We start from the raw sequence: 23478 nt of genomic DNA, 5'->3' as shown, positions 1-23478 counted from the left end.
ACAGCCCTGACCCCGTTGCCCATCCCACTGAAGAAGGAGCTGAGGCTTCCCGCTGCTGCCCTGCGCTTTACTGCCTGTTTTTGCAGAGCCATCCCATGTGGGGCTGACGAGTTTGTTGTCATGGCCTCTCAAAGCCTGGTCTAGAAATGCTGTAAGTTCGGCACAAAACACGATGTCTGGTGATTCCGTGGGCAGCCAAGGGTTCCCTTGCATTTTGTTCACATCTCCCTGTGGTTACTGCATTGTATGTATGATGTATGTGCTGTGAATACCCAGGTAAATAACATCCTCTTTTTACACTGAATTTGTGTGGTCACTCGTTCTCAGGTGTCTAACTCGGCAAATCTTACCGTTAACTCCCCCTTCACTTTGGTTTCCAGAGTGAATGGCTATAGACTAGAGTAATTCTTGACTTATCTAGTACTTAGTTATAGTTGATGTGCTAGGTTAAAAGCTGGGGCACAGTAGTTCTTGGAGTTAGTTGCCTCCCTTAGATGGCATTTTAATATCTCGGAAGATAATGACAAATTAATAATTAATAGACTTTTAAGGGCAAATGGGACCAAAATGATCATTAGAATGGCCCTACAGGGTCAGATTAAAGGCATGTCTACACTATGAAATTAGGTCCATTTTATAGAAGTCGATCTTTAGTAACCAATTTTATACTGTCGATCATGTGTGTCCCCACTAAGCACATTAGGTCGGTGGAGTGTGTCCTCAATACTGTGGCTAGTATTGACTCACGGAGTGGTGCACTGTGGGTAGCTATCCTACAGTACCCACTGCCCATTAGAATTCTGCGTTAAGCTCCCAATGCCTGATGGGGCAAAAACATTGTTACAGGTGATTGTGGGCATGTGTCTTCAGTCTCTCCTCCCTCCTTTAAAGCAATGGCAAACAATCGTTTCATGCCTTTTTTCCTGGGTTATCCATGCAGACACCATAGCATGGCAAGCATGGAGCCCGCTCAGCTGCAGTGCTTTTGTGAGCATTGTAAATGCCTCACGCATTATCCTGCGGTATGTGCAGAGCCTAGCTAGGAACCACCCGCATGAGGAAGATTGTGAGGCGAACATGGACACAGACATTCCTGAAAACACGGGCTGTGGCAATGGGGATATCATGGTGTCAATGAGGCACGTTTATACAGTGGAACGCTGATTCTAGGCCCAGCAAACAAGCACAGACTGGTGGGACCGCATAGTGTTGCGGGTTTGGGATGATTCCCCGTGGTTGCGAAACTTTTGCATGCATAAGGCCACTTTCATGAAACCTTGTGAGTTGCTTTCCCCTGCCCTGAAGCACAGGAATACCAAGATGAGACCTGCCCTGACAGTTGAGAAGCAAGTGGCAATAGCCCTGTGGAAGCTTGCAATGCCTAACTGCTACCTGTCAGTCAGGAATCAAATCGGAGTGGGCAAATCTACCGTGGGGGCTGCTGTGATGCAAGTAGCCAAGGCAATCACTAACCTTTTGCTAACAAGGGTAGGTTTCATAGTAGCAGCCATGTTAGTCTGTATCCGCAAAAAGAAAAGGAGTACATATGGCACCTTAGAGACTAACAAATTGATTTGAGCATAAGCTTTCGTGAGCTACAGCTCACATCAGCGGATGCGTTCAGTGGAAAATACAGTGGGGAGATCTTTTATACACAGAGAACATGAAACAATGGGTGTTACTATACACACTGTAACAAGAGCGGTCAGGTAAGTTGAGCTATTACCAGCAGGAGAGGGGGAAAAAAAAAAAAATTTTTGTAGTGATAATCAAGGTGGGCCATTTCCAGCAGTTGACAAGAATGTGTGAGGAACAGTAAGGGTGGAAAATAAACGGGGAAATAGTTTTGCTTTGTGTAATGACACATCCACTCCCAGTCTTTATTCGAGCCTAATTTAATGGTGTCAAGTTTGCAAATTAATTCCAATTCAGCAGTCTCTCGGAGTCTGTTTTTGAGGTTTTATTGTTGAAGAATTGCCACTTTTAGGTCTGTAATCGAGTGACCAGAGAGATTGAAGTGTTCTCCAAGTGGTTTTTGAATGTTATAATTCTTGATCTCTGATTTGTGTCCATTTATTCTTTTACGTAGAGACTGTCCAGTTTGGCCAATGTACATGGCAGAGGGGTATTGCTGGCACATGATGGCATATATCACATTGGTAGATGCGCAGATGAACAAGCCCCTGATGGCATGGCTGATGTGATTAGGCCCTATGATGGTGTCTCCTGAATAGATATGTGGACACAGTTGGCAACAGGCTTTGTGCAAGGATAGGTTCCTGGTTTACTGTTTTTTTGTGTGGTTGCTAGGTGAGTATTTGCTTCAGGTTGGGGAACTGTCTGTAAGCAAGGACTGGCCTGTCTCCCAAAATCTGTGAGAGTGATGGGTCATCCTTCAGGATAGGTTCTAGATCCTTGATGATGCGTTGGAGAGGTTTTCGTTGCGGGCTGAAGGTGATGGTTAGTAGCGTTCTGTTATTTTCTTTGTTGGGCCTGTCCTATAGTAGGTAACTTCTGGGTACCCATCTCGCTCTGTCAATCAGTTTCCTCACTTCCCCAGGTGGGTATTGGAGTTGTAAGAGCGCTTGATAGAGATCTTGTAGGTGTTTTTCTCTGTCTGAGGGGTTGGAGCAAATGCAGTTGTATTGTAGAGCTTGGCTATAGACAGTGGGTCGTGTGGTTTGGTCTGGATGAAAGCTGGAGGCATGGAGGTAGGTATAGCGGTCAGTAGGTTTCCAATAATAGGGTGGTGTTTACGTGACCATTGCTTATTAGCACTATAGTGTCCAGGAAGTGGATCTCTTGTGTGGACTGGTCCAGGCTGAGGTTGATGGTGGGATGGAAATTGTTGAAATCATGGTGGAATTCCTCAAGGGCTTCTTTACCATGGGTCCAGATGATGAAGATGTCATCAATGTAGCACAAGTAGAGTAGGGGCATTAGGGGACGAGAGCTGAGGAAGCGTTGTTCTAAGTCAGCCACAAAAATGTTGGCATACTGTGGGGCCAAGCGGGTACCCATAGCAGTGCCGCTGATTTGAAGGTATACATTGTCCCCAAATGTGAAATAGTTATGGGTGAGGACATAATCAAAGGGGCTGAGAAAGGAGGTGCTGTAGTCATAATGAACAGGCCGGATTATGAACAGGAGGCTGCCAGGCAACTCTCCAACACCACATTCTAAAGGCCACTATCCTCTGATCCCACTGAGGAGTACCAAAAGAAAGAAACTACACCATCTGCTCAAGAAACTCCCTGCTACAGCATGGGAGCAAATCTACATGGACACACCCCCAGAGCCCCAACCAGGGATATTCTATCTGCTACCAAAGATCCCTAAACTTGGAAACCCTTGACGCCTCATCATCTCAGGCATCAGCACTCTTACAGCAGGATTATCTGGCTATTTGGACTCTCTCCTGAGACCCTACGCTACCAGCACTCCTAGCTATCTTCGAGACACCACCGACTTTCTGAGGAAACTACAATGCATTGGTGATCTTCCTGAAAACACCATCCTGGCAACCATGGATGTAGAAGCTCTTTATACCAAATATTCCATACAAGGATGGACTACAAGCTGTCAAGAACAGTATCCCTGATAAGGCCATGGGACATCTGGTGGCTGAGCTTTGTCCTCACCCACAACCATTTCAGATTTGGGGGCAACTTATACCTTCGAGTCAGTGGCACTGCTATGGGTACCCGCATGGCCCCACAGTATGCCAACATTTTTATGGCCGGCTTAGAACAACGCTTCCTCAGCTCTCATCCCCTAGCGCCCCTCCTCTACTTGTACTACATTGATGACATCATCATATGGACACATGGGAAGGAGGCCCTTGAAGAATTCCACTTGGATTTCAACAATTTCCACCCCACCATCAACCTCAGCCTAGACCAATCCACACAAGAGATCCACTTCCTGGACACTACAGTGCAAATAAGTGATGGTCACAAACACCACCTTATACCAGAAACCTACTGACCGCTACACTTACCTACATGCCTCCAGCTTCCATCGTAGTCACATCACATGGTCCATTGTCTACAGCCAAGCCCTAAGATACAATTAAATTTGCTCCAATCCCTCAGACAGAGACAAACACCTACAAGATCTTTATCAAGCATTCTTAAAACTGCAATACCCACCTGGGGAAGTGAGGAAACAGATTGACAGAGCGAGATGGGTATCGTTCACCTGCACATCTACTAATGTGATATATGCCATCATGTGCCAGCAGTGCCCCTCTGCCATGTACATTTGCCAAACCGGACAGTCCCTATGTAAAAGAATAAATGGACACAAATAGGACATCAGGAATGGCAACATACAAAAGCCAGTAGGAGAACACCTCAGTCTTCCTGGACATTCTATAACAGATTTGAAAGTAGCCATACTTGGACAAAAAAGCTTCAGAAACAGACTTCAAAGAGAAACTGCAGATCCAAAATTCATTTTCAAATTTAACACCATTAATTTGGGCTTCAATAGGGACTGGGAGTGGCTGGCTCATTACAAAAGCAGCTTTGCCTCTCCTGGAATTGACACCTCCTTCTCAATTATTGGGACTGGACTACATCTACCCTGATCGAATTGGCCCTGTCAGCATGGTTCTCCACTTCTGTGGTATCATAGAATCATAATAGTGGAATATCAGGGTTGGAAGGGACCTTAGAAGGTCATCTAGTCCAACCCCCTGCTCAAAGCAGGACCAATCCCCAATTTTTGCCCCAGATCCCTAAATGGCCCCCTCAAGGATTGAACTCACAACCCTGGGTTTAGCAGGCTCAAAGCATTGATCCATCCCTCTCCCTGTAACTCCCTTCTCTTCATGTGTCAGTATGTTTACATCTTTCAGAGTAGCAGCCGTGTTAGTCTGTTTTCGCAAAAAGAAAAGGGAGGACTTGTGGCACCTTAGAGACTAACACGTTTATTTGAGCATAAGCTTTTGTGAGCTACAGCTCACTTCATCCGTTGCATCCGAAAGCTTATGCTCAAATAAATTGGTTAGTCTCTAAAGTGCCACAAGTACTCCTTTTCTTTATATTTACATCTGCATCTGTAATTTTCACTCCATGCATTTGAAAAAGTGGGTTTTTTACCCACAGAAGCTTATGCCCAAATAAATCTGTAAGTCTTTAAGGTGCTACCGGACTCCTTGTTCTCTTTTCAGGTTCCTGTCCTCTGTATGTTCCTCCCACATCCCAGGCTCTTCCACACATTTACGAGTTCTTTCTCCCTATGGTTCCCCAGCCTTTCCCGAAACATCCTCGCATCTCTCCTGTCTTATTTTCCTCATGCAGGTTTGTTCTGCTTCCTTCTCCAAACTTCCACTCTCCAGGCTCCCCACGTCTCGCAGACTTTTGCCCTGCAGGCCCTTGTCCAAGCTCCTCCTCTCTTAGCCTTAAGATCCTCCCCTTCAACTCTCCAAATACCTGCCTTTCCCCAGGCTCTTCCACTTTCCTTCTGCTGACTCCTAGGCTTCTTCTTCCTAAGCACCGCCCCGTGGGCTTCTGTCTGTTTCTCTCTCCCCCTTCCCCAAACTCCTCCCTATCTGCAGGCTCTGAAGGGTGAAGACAAAGAGCCATTCTTTAAATAACAACTCGAGTACTCAAACAGGAAGCTTCTACCATTACTAAACTCCCCGCTGCAACACAGCCTTATCTTCTCTGGTAAGGCTGGAAGACCCGGGACTCAATAACCCCTCCATACAGACCGGTCCCCTCTTCGCTCCGAGTCCTGTACCACCGCCCAGCCACTGCACCTTTTCTACCGGGGCTTGTACTCCAAGCTCCGCTCTCCCACAAGCCCCGCCCCTTATCTACCTAGGCCCCTCCCTTCTCCACGCTCCTCCCTCACGCCGCGCTCTGGCCCCGCCCCCTCCATGTGACCCTGGCCGGCCGCGGTAGGCGCGGCGTAGTGACCGGTCGCGGGGTGCGTTCGTCTCGCTGCAGGCGGCTGCCGGCTCCGCTGCGGGAGCGAGGCGGCTGTGGCGATGGCGGCGGAGCGGGGCCGCCTGAGCTTCCCGGGCGGCGCCGGGGTGCTGAGCCGCCCGGTGCCCATGAACCTATTCGCCACCTGGGAGATCGACGGTTCCAGCCCCAGCTGCGTCCCCAGGTTAGCCCCGGGCCGAGCCGCCGCCCCCCTCCGCTCCCGGGTAGGCCTGCACCGGGGCAGCCCCTGCCGCGGGCTGCCTGCAACCCCCATGGCGGTCCGGGCCCCGTCCCTGCCCCCAGGCCAGGCCGAGCCTGCGGGCTCCCCGCCCACAGCGGACCAGGCGGGGCAGCCCCCCGTGCCCCCGGTTCCTCCTCCCCGCGGAGCCCCCTTCCCTTCCAGCTCTGGGCCGGGGGGAGGGGGGGTCCGCAGGACCCGTGAGAGCCCTGGGTGTGCTCCTGACGGGTCCCCCGTGTTGGTCCTGGCTGCCCTGCCCCGGGAGGCTGCCCCGGCGTGGGGGGGACCTGCCCCGGACCCCCTGCTAGGCGGGGAGAGCCTGGCTGTGTTCAGGGCGCGGGGCCCAGCTCAGGGCTCGGATTCAGCTCCGGATGTGCCGTTAGTTAGCACTGAGGTGGGGACCTGCACCTGCGCTCCTGCAGGCAGGCAGTGCCCCCCGCTCCTCCGCAGCCGTGCTTGTTCCCTCACAGACCGCTCAGCCCTGGGGCTGCTCTGGGGCATGTCCGCCTCTATGCACCTGTCCTGCCCCACCTCTGTACCCAGATGGGCAGCCTAAGCCCCAGCTGTGTTCCCTAGATGCGTGCCTGTGAGGTCTGTACCTGGAAGGGGTGGGGAGGAGGGAGCATGGGGTTAGGGTTGTGTGTCTGGAGGGACTGGGTGAGTGCCTTGTGGGTGGACTGGAAAGGGCACTTATTGTTGGTTGGGTGGTAAGGCATGTGAATTGACATGAATGGGCAGGGGAGGCTTGGTTTAGCTGGTGACATCCTGGCTTTCGGGACTGCATCTGTTGATTAGCTTCTGTTTGCAAATTCCTTAATTTTTAATAGTACTTACTAGCATCTTCCCGTTCGTTACTTGTTATTTATTTGGTGGGTATTAGTTGTTCAAAAATGAACTGGCATGAGAACACCTTAAGCTGTGTGAAATGGGGCTTTGTGGTGGGTGGGATGATGGAAAAAGCGTGTGGGTGGGAGTTTAGCTGGGCAGCAGTGCACCTTACTTGCATTGTCACACTGGTCCCATTGTTTAGCCCTGACATCTCCCTCATGCTCCCCCAGCCCAGATAAACTTCTGTTGTCAGGGTTTTTATGATCATAACAGAAGAAAAAACATAAAAGCAAGCTTCCTAAATTAATATCAAGTCATGTTTTCTTGTTTCTAGAGACAAATCCTCAGCCTGGCTTTTTATGATAAAAATGACACAAACTGGATGTGAACAATGGGCAGACAGGTTGATGGATGGAATGCTGTGAACTAGGCATTCAGGGAACTTTGGCAGGCAGCAGCACTGGGAGGAGAGTCACTGGGGAACCTCCACTGCTGAGCCATGCTCCCTAGACTCATGTCATTGTCTGTGCTCCCTTATCCCAGTACTCCAGAGATGTCTGTGTTCAACCCCAGGCTTCAATGGTCCATGAGAATAGGAATGCGACCACAGGTAAACTACAGGGTCTAAAGAAAAGGAGTACTTGTGGCACCTTAGAGATGAACAAATTTATTTGAGCATAAGCTTTCGTGAGCTACAGCTCACTTCATCGGGTTTAAGGGACTTCAGGACATGAGGCGCATAGAATCTGGAGGTTGCCTGCTTTTCATTTTCACTGCTGTTCACTCAATAAAAAGATCTCTGGCTCCGTGTGCAGAGTAAACAGGTGTCCCAACTTCGTTTGGTGCTCCCCACCTTGGGGTAGATTAGCAGATAGTTGCTGCTCCCTTTACTCTTTACCCATTAGTACTCAATTAGATTGAGCAGAGAATATTGGGTTGGTGGGCTGCTGCCCTGTACATGTGAGCTGCTCTCACAGCCATTTTCACCAGAGGCCAAATTGTGAGCATGGTGAGCTTTCAAGTAATGGCCTGCTGCTTTACTTTAAGAGGGGCAGAATGTTTGCAGCTTTCCCTATTAATTCTGACCCCTTCTTTTGCCCCTTGTATGCCCTCTTCCTGAAATGAGTCTGCCACACTAGTTGAGAAATGCACAAGCTTTTAATCAGTATCTTGTAACAGTTTTGTCTGAATATGTTATACCAGATGTCTAGGCTTCTGGTAATCGGGCTGAAAGTGCATTTCCATTCTAACAAGCTCTTTTCACTTGCTCATAACTCTCCAAACTTTCTGGGCTGATATTTCCATGCTTGGTATCTGCCCAAAGGGGAGTATATTTGAATGTTTGAGGAAGATCCCTTTATTTGTCGTCTTGTTTGTGTAGGAAAAAATATTCTCTCCTTTTTTTTTTTTCTCAGCAGGGTCACACCAAAAACGACGGGGTTTTGGCAGGTGACAGTGACAAGAGTTCTTGAAGTGCTACTGTCTTTGCTTGGTTTAGGGGGAAACAAATGAATATAGGAGTGAAATCACCAAGTATGCCCAGTAATCTAACATTTTAGCAGACACCCCAACAAGCTCTGTATTTATTGTGACTTTAAAGTAGCCTGAGAAGACTCAAGGTGTGTTGTCAGGTTTCTAGTGTGACAGTTTGCATGAGTGTGATCATCACTTTTTCAGTTAAACACACACACACAACAAAATCCTTCAAATCCCTACTTTAGCATCAGGAACAGGAGGAGATTGTTGGGAACTGGGAGAAATTGTAGTTCCCACAATTATAAGAGACCTCCACAATTCTGGCTACATTCTGCAAATTAAACTCTGAAAAGTTTTCTCTTGCTGCAATCATCCAATCTATTTATGTACATGATGATTCTGCTTTTATAACTCAGCCTTGTTAAAAAAAACAACAACAACAACAAAACCTAAGTACCTCAAGGAGGTGTGTATTTCAAATGGTGACTGGGATTAGTTGGAGGCTAACATCACTAGAGACCATTTTTATTTCTAAAAACCCAAACAAATAAAATACAAAGTGAGGGCTGGGAGGAAGGCTGAATTTGGCTGGGTGGAGGTTGGTAATGGCTGGGGGACTGATGGAGATGGCTGCAGAAAGCTGGGCATAAGAAAACTTGAATTTGTGTGTGTGGAACTGGGGTTTGAGGGAAGCTGGGTTATGGGAGTGTCTGGGGATATCTGGGAAGGAAACTGGATTTGTGAGAGTCTGGGGATAGAAGCCATAGGGCACATTGTGAAACCCAGTGGGTGTCTAAGGACTGGGGGCAACTGAGACCTATTTGGTGGTTGGTGCTGGGTATGGGAGTCTGGTCGGTTCCACCCTGCCTCCTCCCTGTGGTTGCTGTCACTGCCTGCTCCTCATGGTGCTGTTTCCAGGTCCAGCAGGGGGAGCAGCAGACAGAAGCTGCTTGGCTGCATGCTTCCCCCCCAGGTGCCACAGCGGCGTCTGGTGGCCGAACCATAATTGTCAGATGTTGCTGCAGCCCATTTGGATGCAGAATATTCAGTCTGGGCCGTGGGAATGCGTGTCACCCTGCAGGTGTGAATTTTGTGAGAGACGTATGACACTTGGCAGGTCTGCAAAACGCAGTAGACTAATAAAAACACTGAGTGCACAGCCAAAACTAAGTCAGAAGATTGAAAAGTTGAGGTTCCTACAGAAACATTAGTTTGGTGTCAGTGCATCTGTATTTTATGCTGCACATTTTAGAACAAACAATAATATGCTACACAGTTAATCAGAAATAAAAAATATTCCGTGTGTGTGTGTATATATATATATATATATATATATAAATGCTGCTGTGTTAAGTTGTTCAGTGAACCATTATTAGCCTTTCCTGGCTGTTTTAACTCTACCTGTTAACATTACATCAGACTACTGTTTTGCATTTCATTGTATGTGGTGCAGTGCTACATAAGAACACAAGGGTGTCTGTGATTGGAGAGGGCAAGATATTAAAAAAGGAGTGCTAAAGTTACTTTCCTAAGACTATATTTAAGTTCAGGCACTCATCTTTGAAACTTTTGACCATGAATATTGCAAGTATCACCTCCTGGGATGCAGGAATGTCCTTGAGACATGCTATAATCAAAAGGTGACATTAGAAGACACAGTATACTCTATGAGAATGAGAGCTCCCTCTTCAAGCAGACATCTGTGAATACATGGAGGAGAGTGGAGAGGAAAATGGGCTTGGTGTTTTCCTTTGGATTTTCATTGGCTGCAATTTCTCTTCTGTGCGCCTGTTGACTTTTAAGACTCTTCAAACTCCACTGCTTTGAACTCAGTAAAAAGGCAGAGAATGGGTGGAATATGCAGAAGGATCATGCTTTGGGAGGGAACATTTCCTTCCCTTTTAAAAAGTTTAGGTTAGTGTAGATAAATCTCTAGAGACATTTGTTTCCATTTCAGAGACATTCCTACCCTGTTGGCATACAGCAATAGAGGGGAGCAGTGATTGGACCAGCAAGTGCTTGCTTTATTGAAATACATAATTGGGGCTAAGTGCCTGCAGTTATTTTTTTTCTCAACACACACACGCACTGGGGAATGTGACATATTTTGGAATGCTTTTGTGGACAAGAGCTTGCCAATAAAGGAAATAAAAGGCAACGGTCTCATTCAGTGAATTGCCCTGTGTAGCTGGTATGAAGCCTTGAGTGTTGTGGGTGGACTGGTACACTGAGAGTTGATTGACTGGAATGCTTTGCTCATTTTGTCCAGTTGATCGCTGATTAGCAGACTTTGTGGTGGATAATATATGCAATATCACTCTTCACAAGGACGAGAGGAAGATCTCCTTTTAGTTTTGATTTACTGGAAGTCCAGCCAGTTCATGTGGACTTACTAAAACTTGAAGGGCTAAGTATCTAGTTGCTTTATGGGGAGAAATGTTCTCAGAAGCCATATTTAGTTTGTGAAAAATAGTGGCAAAGAACCATAGTTTTCTTCAGTGACACATAGCTCAGTTATCAGAGTAACAGCCGTGTTAGTCTGTATTCGCAAAAAGAAAAGGAGTACTTGTGGCACCTTAGAGACTAACCAATTTATTTGAGCATAAGCTTTCGTGAGCTACAGCTCACTTCCTCAGATGCATATCGTGGAAACTGCAGCAGGCTTTATATATACACAGAGAATATGAAACAATACCTCCTCCCACCCCACTGTCCTGCTGGTAATAGCTTATCTAAAGTGATCATCAGGTGGGCCATTTCCAGCACAAATCCAGGTTTTCTCACCCTCCACCCCCCCATACAAATTCACTCTCCTGCTCAGTTAAATCTTTGTGTCCCCTGTGCTTGATTCTTTGTACATTAGGTGGAAGGGAGTGTGGTTTCTCTTTGAAAGAGAGGGATCAGCTTCTTTGTGTAACAAATGATTTGATGTGCTTATTCTTCTGTTGATGTCAGCTGTTTTTTTTTTAAAAGTACTTTGTGGACAGTTGTTGCTGTATGTATAAAAGTACTTCTGTGGTATTAGCGACCATAATACCTCAGTCATGCAGAGCAGGCTGTTGATATCACTCCATCAAAACCATATGCTGCAGCTATGTTAAAACTATGTAGCCTTTCTGGATTTTAGCCCTCTGGCTTCCTACCCATCTGATAGTGACAGACACAGCTTTCCTTTATGTATATAATAGCTTTCTTGGGCCTGATATTTAGAGGAATTGGGTATGTGTAGCACCCATTGCCTTAAATTGGAGTTGTGGGTAATCAGCTTCTCAGAAAATCAAGTTCCTTGTTTCAGTCATTGCAATCACATCACTGGTGTTATCTTATCAACAAAGAGTCTTGACAAGTATATTTCAGAGGGAAGAAGCTGTCTACCTGTTTCTTCCCTACTAGTCTCACTCTTGTGCAGTGAACTGCTGTTTTTAGAGGAAGGATATATTGCATAACATTTCCTCTAAAACTTTTAAAAAATGATTTTGAGAAAAGAAACTAGAGTTGTATGTTTCTCGAATTATGCTGCTGGTTCAAGAGGCAGCATGGTCAAGTTGTCTGAAGACAGAATTTGCAACTGTAAAATCCCGACTTCTCATTCAGAGTTTGCCACTGACTTGTATGATTTTAGTTAACTGCTCCTGCCTCAGTTTCCCCAATCTGAAAAATGGAGATTCATTTGTTACCGTTTGCAAACTGCTTTGAAGGTGGAAAGTGCTGTGTAAGTTGGCTATTCTACTATGGTGAATGCGACAACCTCCCCATTTTGAGAGAACATTTTGAGTTCTCTCACTGGGAGATTGAGGGGGATGGCTGGGGAAGTGGAGGAGGTGGTCTCAAGACTGTAAGAGACTGTCTTGCTAAGTGATCTCCAGAATAAAAAATGTGGTTGGATTAATATTTTCATCCATGACAGGGTTTGCATTAGGCTATTGATCTGTTTCCAGGATGTTTGAAAGCACTCAAACTTGGTCTCGCACATACATCTTATTGGGGTAAGTTTGTTTCCTCATACATCACTGGGAGAAATCAAGGAAGCAAACTGAATAGAGCTCAGAAGAAGTTAGTGTTATAAATAAGCTGAGATTTCTTTGTTCATCAGTGTAGTGTATGAGCACTTCAGTGTTAACTTTCCTTCAACACACATAAGAGGTAGTGAAATATTATCTCCATTTTGCAGATAAAGATCTGAGGGACAGAGAGGGGAAAGTGACTTGCTTTAGGTCATCCAGGAAGCTTTTGGTGAAGGTGGGAATAGAACTGAGTTAGCCCAGTGCCTTAAGTCAAAGACCAACCTTCAGCTGATCATGGGTCACTGGGGTGAAGGAAAGCAAAAACTTGACAGTTAGGAAGAAAGATCAGAGGGAAAATATGGAGCGTCTCAACCTAGTCACTCCACATATAGTCTGTGCTTGAAGAGGAACTGTAGCCCAACAAATGAGCAAGAAGCAAATGCTGAAAACTTTTCAGAGTGCCATTATGTTCCTCTGTAAACCCTGGTCTGTATTTTCTAAACGCATCTCATAGTTTGCCTTTGCATGGGAAGTTGGCCTGTTAGTCTGCTTATTTGCGTCATGTCTTGGCAGCTCTTCTAATTCCTATGGGCCAAATTCTGCCACTCTTATGACTGACCTTCTTGGGAGGGTAGTTACTATGGAATTAATGATCATCTGCCAAATAATGCTGCATTGCCAGGCCCGCTGTTATCCTCAGTCTTTCTCTTAGCTTTAGTGAAAATCCTGGACTGAAGAATTCCTCTGGGCCTCTAACAAATCTTCCATTTTTTTTAATGAAGCTGGGATCAGAAGAAAAAGAGGGAGTGGAGAATTGGAGGCGAATTTGACTATTGGGAGACCAGCAAGCTTGGATAGTGGTCATGTTAGTTTACTTCCCCGTGTTTTCTCTCTCCCTGAAAGCTACTGTAATTGTTATCCAGTCTTTACTGTCTTCTCTGTCTTTCAGTATAACATGCATTGCTGTTGTCATTTGGCTGATAAATGCCATTTCTCAAGCAGTGGTGTGGGATTTTTAGTCCAAATGGATCTTAATGCAGACAATAAGTGGCTGAAATCTAATTGAAAGTGATAACATGAAGCTCATCTTGTAGTGAGGTTTAATTGGATTACAGTAATATACAGTAATTATGTGGAGACTCACAGGGCATGGAGCCAGTTTCACCATGAGAGAATGGAACCTCACTAGTTGCTAGCTTGTTTATTGAAAATTGGGTAGTCACCGAGAGAATTGGCTGATAGGTAAATAAACAAGTGTTTGGAAATGAAGGTACGCGTAACCATAGATTCATAGATACTAAGGTCAGAAGAGACCATTATGATCATCTAGTCCGACCTCCTGCACAACGCAGGCCACAGAATCTCACCCACCCACTTCTGCGAAAAACCTCTCACCTATGTCTGAGCTATTGAAATCCTCAAATCGTGGTTTAAAGACTTCAAGGAGCAGAGAATCCTCCAGCAAGTGACCCGTGCCCCATGCTACAGAGAAAGGTGAAAAACCTCCAGGGCCTCTTCCAATCTGCCCTGGAGGAAAATTCCTTCCCGACCCCAAATATGGCGATCAGCTAAACTCTGAGCATATGGGCAAGATTCACCAGCCAGATACTACAGAAAATTCTTTCCTGGGTAACTCAGATCCCACCCCGTCTAACATCCTATCACAGGCCATTAGGCCTATTTACCATGAATATTTAAAGATCAGTTAATTACCAAAATCATGTTGTTCCATCATACCATCTCGTCCATAAATTTGAGTTTAATCTTAAAGCCAGGTAGATCTTTTGCCCCCCACTGCTTCCCTTGGAAGGCTATTCCAAAACTTCACTCCTCTGATGGTTAGAAACCTTTGTCTAATTTCAAGTCTAAAATTTCCAGTGACCAGTTTATATCCATTTGTTCTTGTGTCCACATTGGTACTGAGCTAAAATAATTCCTCTCCCTCTTTGGTATTTATCCCTCTGATGTATTTATAGAGAGCAATCATATCTCCCCTCAACCTTCTTTTAGTTAGGCTAAACAAGCCAAGCTCCTTGAGTCTCCTTTCATAAGACAGATTTTCCATTCCTTGGATCATCCTAGTAGCCCTTCTCTGTACCTGTTCCAGTTTGAATTCATCCTTCTTAAACATGGGAGACCAGAACTGCACACAGTATTCCAGGTGAGGTCTCACCAGTGCCTTGTATAACGGTACTAAAACCTCCTTATCTCTACTGGAAATACCTCGCCTGATGCATCCCAAGATTTCATTGGCTTTTTTCACAGCCATATCACATTGCCTTTCATGAGTTGGAAGCGGTGAGTCAGGATCTCCATCTCACCCAACTATTTCAGCCTTTCTTTGAAAAACTACCTAGCAAACTCATAGCAGCTCATTCCACACAGTTGAGTGTCTTATCTAGATCAGAACCATGCCGTGGTAGCTGTGCGGTGACTGGCTGGGCTGCTCATTCTTTCTCTTACCCAATTGTTGCCAGTCAGAATTCCAGGCTTTAAATGCTTTCTGCTTGCAGGACAGATGTCTGTTTCAGATCAGCAAGTCCAAAGCTTTTTACATCTTTGTGCCATATATTTGACTGGGAACGATACCACTTGTGCAGCCTTTTCTCCAGGGGTTTGGTGGGACGAAGACATTGCTCCATCTGTTCCTCCTTGAGGCATTAAATGTCAGTGCAACTATTGTGGGACAAACACAGACTGGCTTATTTCAGCTCCTTTGGTGCAAAAATGGGGAGAGAAGCATGCAGTATAATGGGGTGATAGCACAGATATAGTTATTTTTATGACCATAGTGCAGGGGTGGCCAACCTGAGCCTGAGAGAGAGCCAGAATTTACCAATGTACATTGCCAAAAAGCCACAGTGATATGTTTGCAGCCACGCCCCTCCCCCCAATGAGCTCCCAGCGCCTCCTGCCCACCGGCAGCCCCGCTGATCAACACCTCCCCCTCCCTCCCCACACCTCCCAATTAGCTGTTTTGTGGCATGCAGGAGTCTGCTGGGGGCGGGGAGGAGGAGCGAAGGCATGGCAGACTCAGGGGAGGAGGCGGGGGCTATGGCAGAGCCATGGGTTGGGCAGTGAGCATCCCCTGGCACATTGGAAAGTTGGTGCCTGTAGCTCCAGCCCCAGAGTTGGGACCTATACAAGGAGCTGCATATTAACTTCTGAAGAGCCACATGTGGCTCCGGAGCCACCGGTTGGCCACCCCTGCCGTAGCGTCTAGGAGCCCTAGTCTCAGATCAGGATTCCATGATGCTAGGTTCTGTACAGACACAGAACAAGAAAAAAGAACAGGAGTACTTGTGGCATCTTCGAGACTAACAAATTTATTAGAGCATAAGCTTTCGTGGGCTACAGCCCACTTCATTGGATGCACAGAATGGAACATATAGTAAGATACATACATACAGATAAGTTGGAAGTTACCATACAAACTGTGAGAGGCTTATATATTTATTCAAGTGACACCATCATAGGACCTAATCACATTAGCCACACCATCGGGGGCTCGTTCACCTGCACATCTACCAATGTGATATATGCCATCATGTGCCAGCAATGCCCCTCTGCCATGTACATTGGCCAAACGGGACAGTCTCTATGCAAAAGAATGAATGGACACAAATCTGACATCAGGAATCATAACATTCAAAAACTGGTAGAACACTTCAGCCTCTCTGGCCACTCAGTAAAAGATTTAAGGGTGGCAATTTTGCAACAGAAAAGCTTCAAAAACAGACTCCAAGGAGAAACTGCTGAGCATGAATTAATATGCAAACTAGATACCATTAACCTGGGTTTGAATAGAGACTGGCAGTGGCTGGTTCATTACACATATTGAATCTATTTCCTTAAGTTAAAAGAAAAGGAGTACTTGTGGCACCTTAGAGACTAACCAATTTATTTGAGCATGAGCTTTCGTGAGCTACAGCTCACTTCATCGGATGCATACCGTGGAAACTGCAGAAGACATTATATACACACAGAGACCATGAAACAATACCTCCTCCCACCCCACTGTCCTGCTGGTAATAGCTTATCTAAAGTGATCATCAAGTTGGGCCATTTGTTTCCACGGTATGCATCCGATGAAGTGAGCTGTAGCTCACGAAAGCTCATGATCAAATAAATTGGTTAGTCTCTAAGGTGCCACAAGTACTCCTTTTCTTTTTGCCCTTCGCTGCGCACTCTCCAATTTTTCCACTTCCTTCTTGTAGTGTGGGGCCCAAAACTGGACACAGTACTCCAGATGAGGCCTCACCAATGTTGAATAGAGGGGAACGATCACGTCCCTCGATCTGCTGACAATGCCCCTACTTATACATCCCAAAATGCCATTGGCCTTCTTGGCAACAAGGGTACACTGTTGACTCATATCCAGCTTCTCGTCCACTGTGGCCCCTAGGTCCTTTTCTGCAGAACTGCTGCCTAGCCATTTGGTCCCTAGTCTGTAGCAGCGCATGGGATTCTTCCATCCTAAGTGCAGGACTCTGCACTTGTCCTTGTTGAACCTCATCAGATCTCTTTTGGCCCAATCCCCTAATTTGTCTAGGTCCCTCTGTATCCTATCCCTACCCTCCAGTGTATTTACCTCTCCTCCCAGTTTAGTGTCATCTGCACACTTGCTGAGGCTGCAATCCACACCATCCTCCAGATCATTTATGAAGATATTGAACAAAATTGGCCCGAGGACTGACCCTTGGGGCACTCCACTTGATCCTGGCTGCCAGCTGGACATGAAGCCATTGATTACTACCTGTTGAGCCTGACAATCTAGTCAACTTTCTCTCCACCTTATAGTCCATTCATCCAGCCCATTCTTCTTTAACTTGCTGGCAAGAATACTGTGGAAGACAGTGTCTAAGCTTTGCTAAAGTCGAGGAACAACATGTCCACTGCTTTCCCCTCATCCACAGAGCCAGTTATCTCGTCATAGAAGGCAATTAGATTAGTCAGGCATGACTTGCCCTTGGTGAATCCATGCTGACTGTTCCTGATCACTTTCCTCTTCTCTAAGTGCTTCAGAATTGAGTCCTTGAGGACCCGCTCCATGATTTTTCCGGGGACTGAGGTGAGGCTGACTGGCCTGTAGTTCCCCGGATCCTCCATCTTCCATTTTTTAAAGATGGGTACTACGTTACCCTCTTTCCAGTCGTCCGGGACTTCCCCCGATCGCCATGAGTTTTCAAAGATAATGGCCAATGGCTCTGCAATCACATCCACCAATTCCTTTAGCACTCTCGGATGCAGCACATCCGGCCCCATGGATCTGTGCTCGTCCAGCTTTTTTAAATAGTCCTGAACCACTTCTTTCTCCACAGAGGGCTGGTCACCTCCTCCCCATGCTGTGCTGCCCAGTGCAGTAGTCTGGGAGCTGACCTTTTTCACCCCATTATAATGGAAACCTTGTTGCGACCTTCACTGTGGTGGTACTATTGCCACACCATAATATTGCTGTGCCGCATCAGGGCCAGGGTAGAGTTATTGGTGTAAGCTGGGGTCCTTTAGATCAAGGGGTTCCCAACGTACAGCCTATGCTGATCTTTTTTCAATTTTCAAAATGCTCTAAAAACCACATGCGTGGCAAGATTATCTTGAGTACTGGTACTCCAACAGGGGCTGGGGTACCTTTTGAGAGAAGGGGGAGAACATCCACTGAGATGTTCCCAGGAAGTCTACTTGTGCTCATGGTCCCCTATTATTCCCGCTTCCCCCCAAAACAGGGGAAATTAATGCCCTCAGAACTTTCTTAATGCAGAATTAAGGTTGATCAGGAACCCCTCCTACCCTTCCAGAATGTTGAGTGCCTGGTACTCCTGAAAACCATGAAACACAGATCACATGGCATCCACCCCCATTATGCAACCCTAACTCTGCCCTCTTTCAGTGATGTTCTGCCTGCTCTGATGGATACTGTCACACTCTATCCATATGATACGGAGCACTGCAGGGACACAGCACTTGGGTATATTAGGAGAAACTGTCAGACCAGGTCCTTGCTAAAGCAAAAGTTGTGGGAGATGAGTTTAGTCAACACAAGCTGGCTACGCCTATTCTTATCCTCCGTTTCACCTGTTCTGCCTAGATGACCCTCAGGTGTCCAGAGTTACCTACACTTGTTCCAAGGATCCTCTCTGGAGCATCACCTGCACTTACCTCTGTACCAGCCTGCTGCCAATTCCTGTGGCAAGAATAATCTGTTGTGCTCCTCTGCTTGCAGAGCAGACATCACTCAGCACAGAAACTAGTGGTTCATGATCCCTCTGGGTGTAGATGCATCTCTCCATGTATTGCAGTGTGAGCTATTGTGACCTACTGCAAGTAATCCTTGCACCAGTGAATGCAGCTTCCCTAACACACTGAAGGGCTGTTGGAGTGCAGGCAGATGAATGGGAGAATACAGTTCTGTGGGGGACAGCACCCCACATAAAATGACACCTACTTCATGTCTGCTTATTACGGGACAGCCCTGGCTGAAACATACTTACAGTCTATCCCCAGTGGCGCTTGCTAGCTTCAGGGGGCAGAGTGAAAGTTGCAGGGTGAGCTGGCATTTACTTTAACTCTAATTTGTAGCTTTCAGAGGTTTAAGTACAAGTGCATTTCATGTTCTGGAAGGGTTCACAGCCCTGCCAATCAACTTTAAGTGAACGTTAACCAAGTTTTTGGACACTGAATCTGAATTTCACTCCGGTCTGAGGCTTGTCGAGTTCTAAACACTCTCCTTGGGTCCTCTCTGGCTCCAGGACCAAGAAGTATCTGGGTAACATTGGCACAGAAATAATAATAATACTTAGTTCTTAGAATCTGAAGCGGTGCTTCAGTGCTGTGTGCGTAGGATCCAATGGAGTGGTCCAAGTGGTCATGCCTTAGTGGGATCCAAGCTATACATTGACTGGGGTGGAGGGCATGAGAGCTCTTGATTGTTTCAGACTCTTCTACTGCTGATATTGGCACTGCAGATCCCCATGGTATGATCGTGTGCCCTGCGGTGCACCTGTGGAACTCATTTAAAATGTTAGCCATTGGCTGAGTGCGTACATGCCCATCCATGTGTCTCTCTTTCTGGAACCCAGGGTATATAAAGCACCCAGTCCACAGTTGTTCTCTTTCTGCCAGCCTGAATGAATGTGGAATTAAGTTGTCTCCTGGCATTGGGCCTCATCCACTTGGATATTTTAGCCTATTCCCAGCCAGCCTTTCTTCCTTCAGAAAGTTGTATTCGAATTGGGAAAGGTACAGAGAAGGACAACAAAAATGATTAAGGGAACAGCTTCCATATGAGGAGAGACTAAAAAGACTGGGACAGTTCATCTTGGAAAAAAGACGATTAAGTGGTGATATGACAGAGGTCTATAAACCATGCATGGTGTGGAGAAAGTGAATAAGAAAGTGTTATTTACCCCTTCACATAACACAAGAACCAGGGGGTCAACAGATGAAATTAACAGGCAGCAGGTTTTAAAAAAAACAAAAGGAAGTAGTACTTCACACAATGCACAGTTAGCTTTTGGAACTTTTTGCCAGGGGATGTTGTGAAGGCCAAAAGTATTAGATCAGCTCGTGGAGGATAGGTCCATCAATTGCTATTAGTCGTTAGCTATGGTCACATCCAGAGCATGGGGCTGTCCCTAAACCTCTGACTGCCAGTAACTGGGGCTGGATGACGGGATGGATAACTCAATAACTGCCCTGTGCTGTTCATTCCCTCTTAAGTATCTGGCATCTGTCACAGTTGGAAGACAAGATACTGGGCTAGATGAAGTATTGGTGTGACCCAGTATGGTCATTCTTATGTTCTCTACCAACCAGCATTACAGTTTGGAAGGAAAGCATACTGTTCCGTGGCCCTTTAAGAACTGCTAATTACTGACAGTTATTCTTTGCTACTCCCTCTAGACTAAGAGATACCTGGTGGGAGCTTATCCTGAAGACTAAGAAGTTGGAATTTCATGACCTTTGGAATGTAGGCAAGTTTTAACTTACTCTGTGAAGGGCCTCTAATTATCTGTTAGATTCAGTGTCTACGTCCTTGGGTACAAACAACATTTCTTTTCAAGCCCTCTTGGCTATAGAATTCTAGGACCAGATTAGTGGTTTCATCACTTTATGAAGAATGATCCAACTTATAAGTGTCAGTCGTCTTTCTGATATCAGACTAGTCCTTACCCTGCTCTTCAAGCAGTTTGAGTCCAGTGCAGTTCACATCCTGGTCAATCTAGAGAAGAAAATATAAAGAGCTCACCCAAGATGTAGACTGGCTTTTCTGTAGGTCCAGCGAAGTCGCACTTATTGTAAAGGACTGAACTAATTTTAACTCCATCTTATCGATATTCACATTTTTACAAGCATGCAGGATCCCTTCACATCAGTGGGTCCTGGAATTATCCATTGGGAACACACACTTCAACTTGGGGTCAACTTCTTTTTCCATCCTTCTTGAGGAATCTTTCTGATGGACTGTTGAGAGATGAAGTGCAATCTCTTATGGAAATGGAGGCTATCATGCCACATTTCTAAATCTAATACCCATACTTAGCAACTTTACTATTTGTCATTTTTGCATACTTTACCTGATTTCTTTGTTACACTGGTTTGCGATACCATTATTGATTTGTAATGGGTGCAGTATAAGAGCAGGTCTTACAGCCCATTTCCGCTTCCATTGAAGTCAATAAGAGCAAGATTTGGTCCCTACACTTCAAATACTCTTCTCAAGGTATGTTTTAGTTTTGGCACATCAGTGTAGATTAAATATTTAACTAGGCTATTCCACCTTTCGGAGAGCCACTGATAAGTAACTTATTGCATTATCTCCTAGACTTCTTGTCAGAGAAAAGCATTTAGTTGTATTAGCAGTATTTTTGAGTTCTTGTTTTTCTACATGAGACAGTATAACTAACTTGCATCTTTCATTTGGAGTATTTCATTTCACTTGTGATTCTGAAGAAGCTGGAAATGGCCCTTATGTTTAGAATGCCTAAATCCTTCCATTATAAAAGATTTGTGTGAACTTTTCTGAGAATTTCATACTTCCATTGTTTGCCCTAGGCCTCTTATATTTAATGGGGGATAGTCTTGGGGCCAGGGAGGTATCTTTTTCAGATCCCGTGAAATTCTGTTAAGATTGAGTTGTGAGCTCTTAAAGTGCTATTTCCCATCTGTGGCTTGTAGTGTACAGCTTGATGATTTTTATTTATTTATTTTTTTTTTTTGGCAGCTTGTCAGGAACCCTGAGCGTTCCAAAGCCTTGCACATGTGCCCCAGCCTAGATACTGCAGTACACATCCCCCTGGCAGAGACTTGGGCCAGGTGCTTCGAAAGAAGCTGTAGAGTCAGGGAAAGGGCAGAGAACAAAGCAGGGCTGTGCTAGGATCCTGTTTTCCCACTCATCCTTCACTGAGTGATGCAGGGGTCCAGTGGGAAAAAACTGTATCATGTAATTAAAGACTGCATCATAATGTAGAGGACTGAATTAAGGTTCCATTGGCAAGCTTAAATCTGGTCATTCCTATCTTTTGAGTGCTCAACCTTGTAGCCTAAACTTTGTTTTACTATAGTTCTTTGGGATGTAATTGAATCTACTTTCTCTGACTTCACATAAGAATCTGTCTGTATTAAATGCGTGCCACTGATTTCTAACTAGCCATGTGCAAATAAACTGAAGATTGTGACTCCTTTCAAAAGCTGACATAAAGACGTGTATATTGTATGAATTAATTTATAGGAACTCGGATATTGACATTGTTATTTTGAACTAACATTGTAAGCCTTATACTATAGGTAGCACATGGGTATACTATAATTGCTATACACATAGATTTACAGTAACGTTCATATTTGATTTTATGGACTGTCTGGAATACAGCAATAGTGCCTGGGTGCCTGAGAACATACATTTGCCTGTTTTCATATTGCATGTGTTAGGCTACTTAAGTAGCAAAAAAGCCCCTTGATAACCTATTAATGCTGCATTCATTTCAGTGATATACTTCTGGATTTTTGAGTAAGTCAAAGATACTTGATATTTCCAAAAATACAGGATTTTATATATTAACTGTGCAAATAGTCTTAAATTGCTATTCAAATCTACAAATTCAGACTTCTAGATACATTTATTAAAGACTTTTGGAGTCCTGTAGAAATTTATTGTGAAGCTGTATTCATAGGTGTTCAGTTTTTTTTTTGGCTTCAATTTTTTCTAAACATGCCACACTGTAACTGCATGTTTAAACATATAAACCCTGTTTCCTAAACTTTTATCTTATGTTTTCAGAATTTAAATTCTGGAAATGTTTGTGCTATATACAGTAAAGGGTTTAGCCAGTAACTTAGAACACTGTTTTTAGGGCACAAAAATATATATAATATATGAAGATTCACAGGAATTAAATCAGGTGTCATCTGACTTTTTACAGTTCATTTTGGAACATTGATCTGTATGATCTTTTGTTATGAGGAGTAAGAAAATGGCACTGGTAACCCTTGAGTGCTTGCTAGCAGACTTAATGTATTTTAATTTAACCAATTCTAGAAAAAGTAAAATAAAAATCCTATTTTAAAGCAAGGAATCAACCACATTTTAAATGTGGTCCTTCCTGGGTGCTTACATCTAGAATCAGAGTAAATGGGGAAAACTCCAGCAAAAAGCTTATATGGTTTTTATGAGGATCATTCATCTCTGGCATTGCTGTCTTGTTCTATTTTTCAAATCCTCTTCCAAAACCAGCACTGATTTTGATTTGTGGCTCACAGAATTTGCTCCAGGTTCCTTATGCCTGTCCCAAGAACCTACCTCAATGGCCTCTGCCTCTGATCCAGTTGGCAGCAATTTTCTGTGTAAAAGGGATCAACCAGAAGGTCCAGTTTCATGTTACTCATGTCTTGCTATGGGAAGAACTACTTTTGTTTGCTGTTCTACCTCTTCTGTTCACTGCACCTGTGCCACTGAGCTGCCCAGCTGTTTTGATGGGAAATTGAGATCTTAAGTCTCTCT

The 23478-nt window shown here is 45.1% G+C and overlaps 1 protein-coding gene across 10 annotated transcripts in view; it reads left to right on the top strand.

Moving 5' to 3' along the window:
• Window positions 1-5899: 5899 nt before the first annotated feature.
• Window positions 5900-23478, top strand: part of PACS2 (phosphofurin acidic cluster sorting protein 2) — a 209295-nt gene continuing 191716 nt past the window's right edge. For all 10 annotated transcript variants that reach the window (XR_012160291.1, XM_073356257.1, XM_073356256.1 and 7 more), the window contains exon 1: window positions 5900-6120. Coding sequence is in view for 9 of the 10 variants with exons in the window: in XM_073356257.1 (XP_073212358.1) it covers window positions 5999-6120 (122 nt within the window). In the remaining variant the exon portion in view is untranslated. The remainder of the gene's footprint in view (window positions 6121-23478) is intronic.

The sequence above is a fragment of the Lepidochelys kempii genome, chromosome 8, assembly GCF_965140265.1.
Source record: "Lepidochelys kempii isolate rLepKem1 chromosome 8, rLepKem1.hap2, whole genome shotgun sequence".
Classification (NCBI taxonomy): Eukaryota; Metazoa; Chordata; order Testudines; family Cheloniidae; genus Lepidochelys; species Lepidochelys kempii.
The sequence above is the reverse complement of the archived record's forward strand: the minus strand, read 5'-3'. Positions and strand labels throughout refer to the sequence as shown.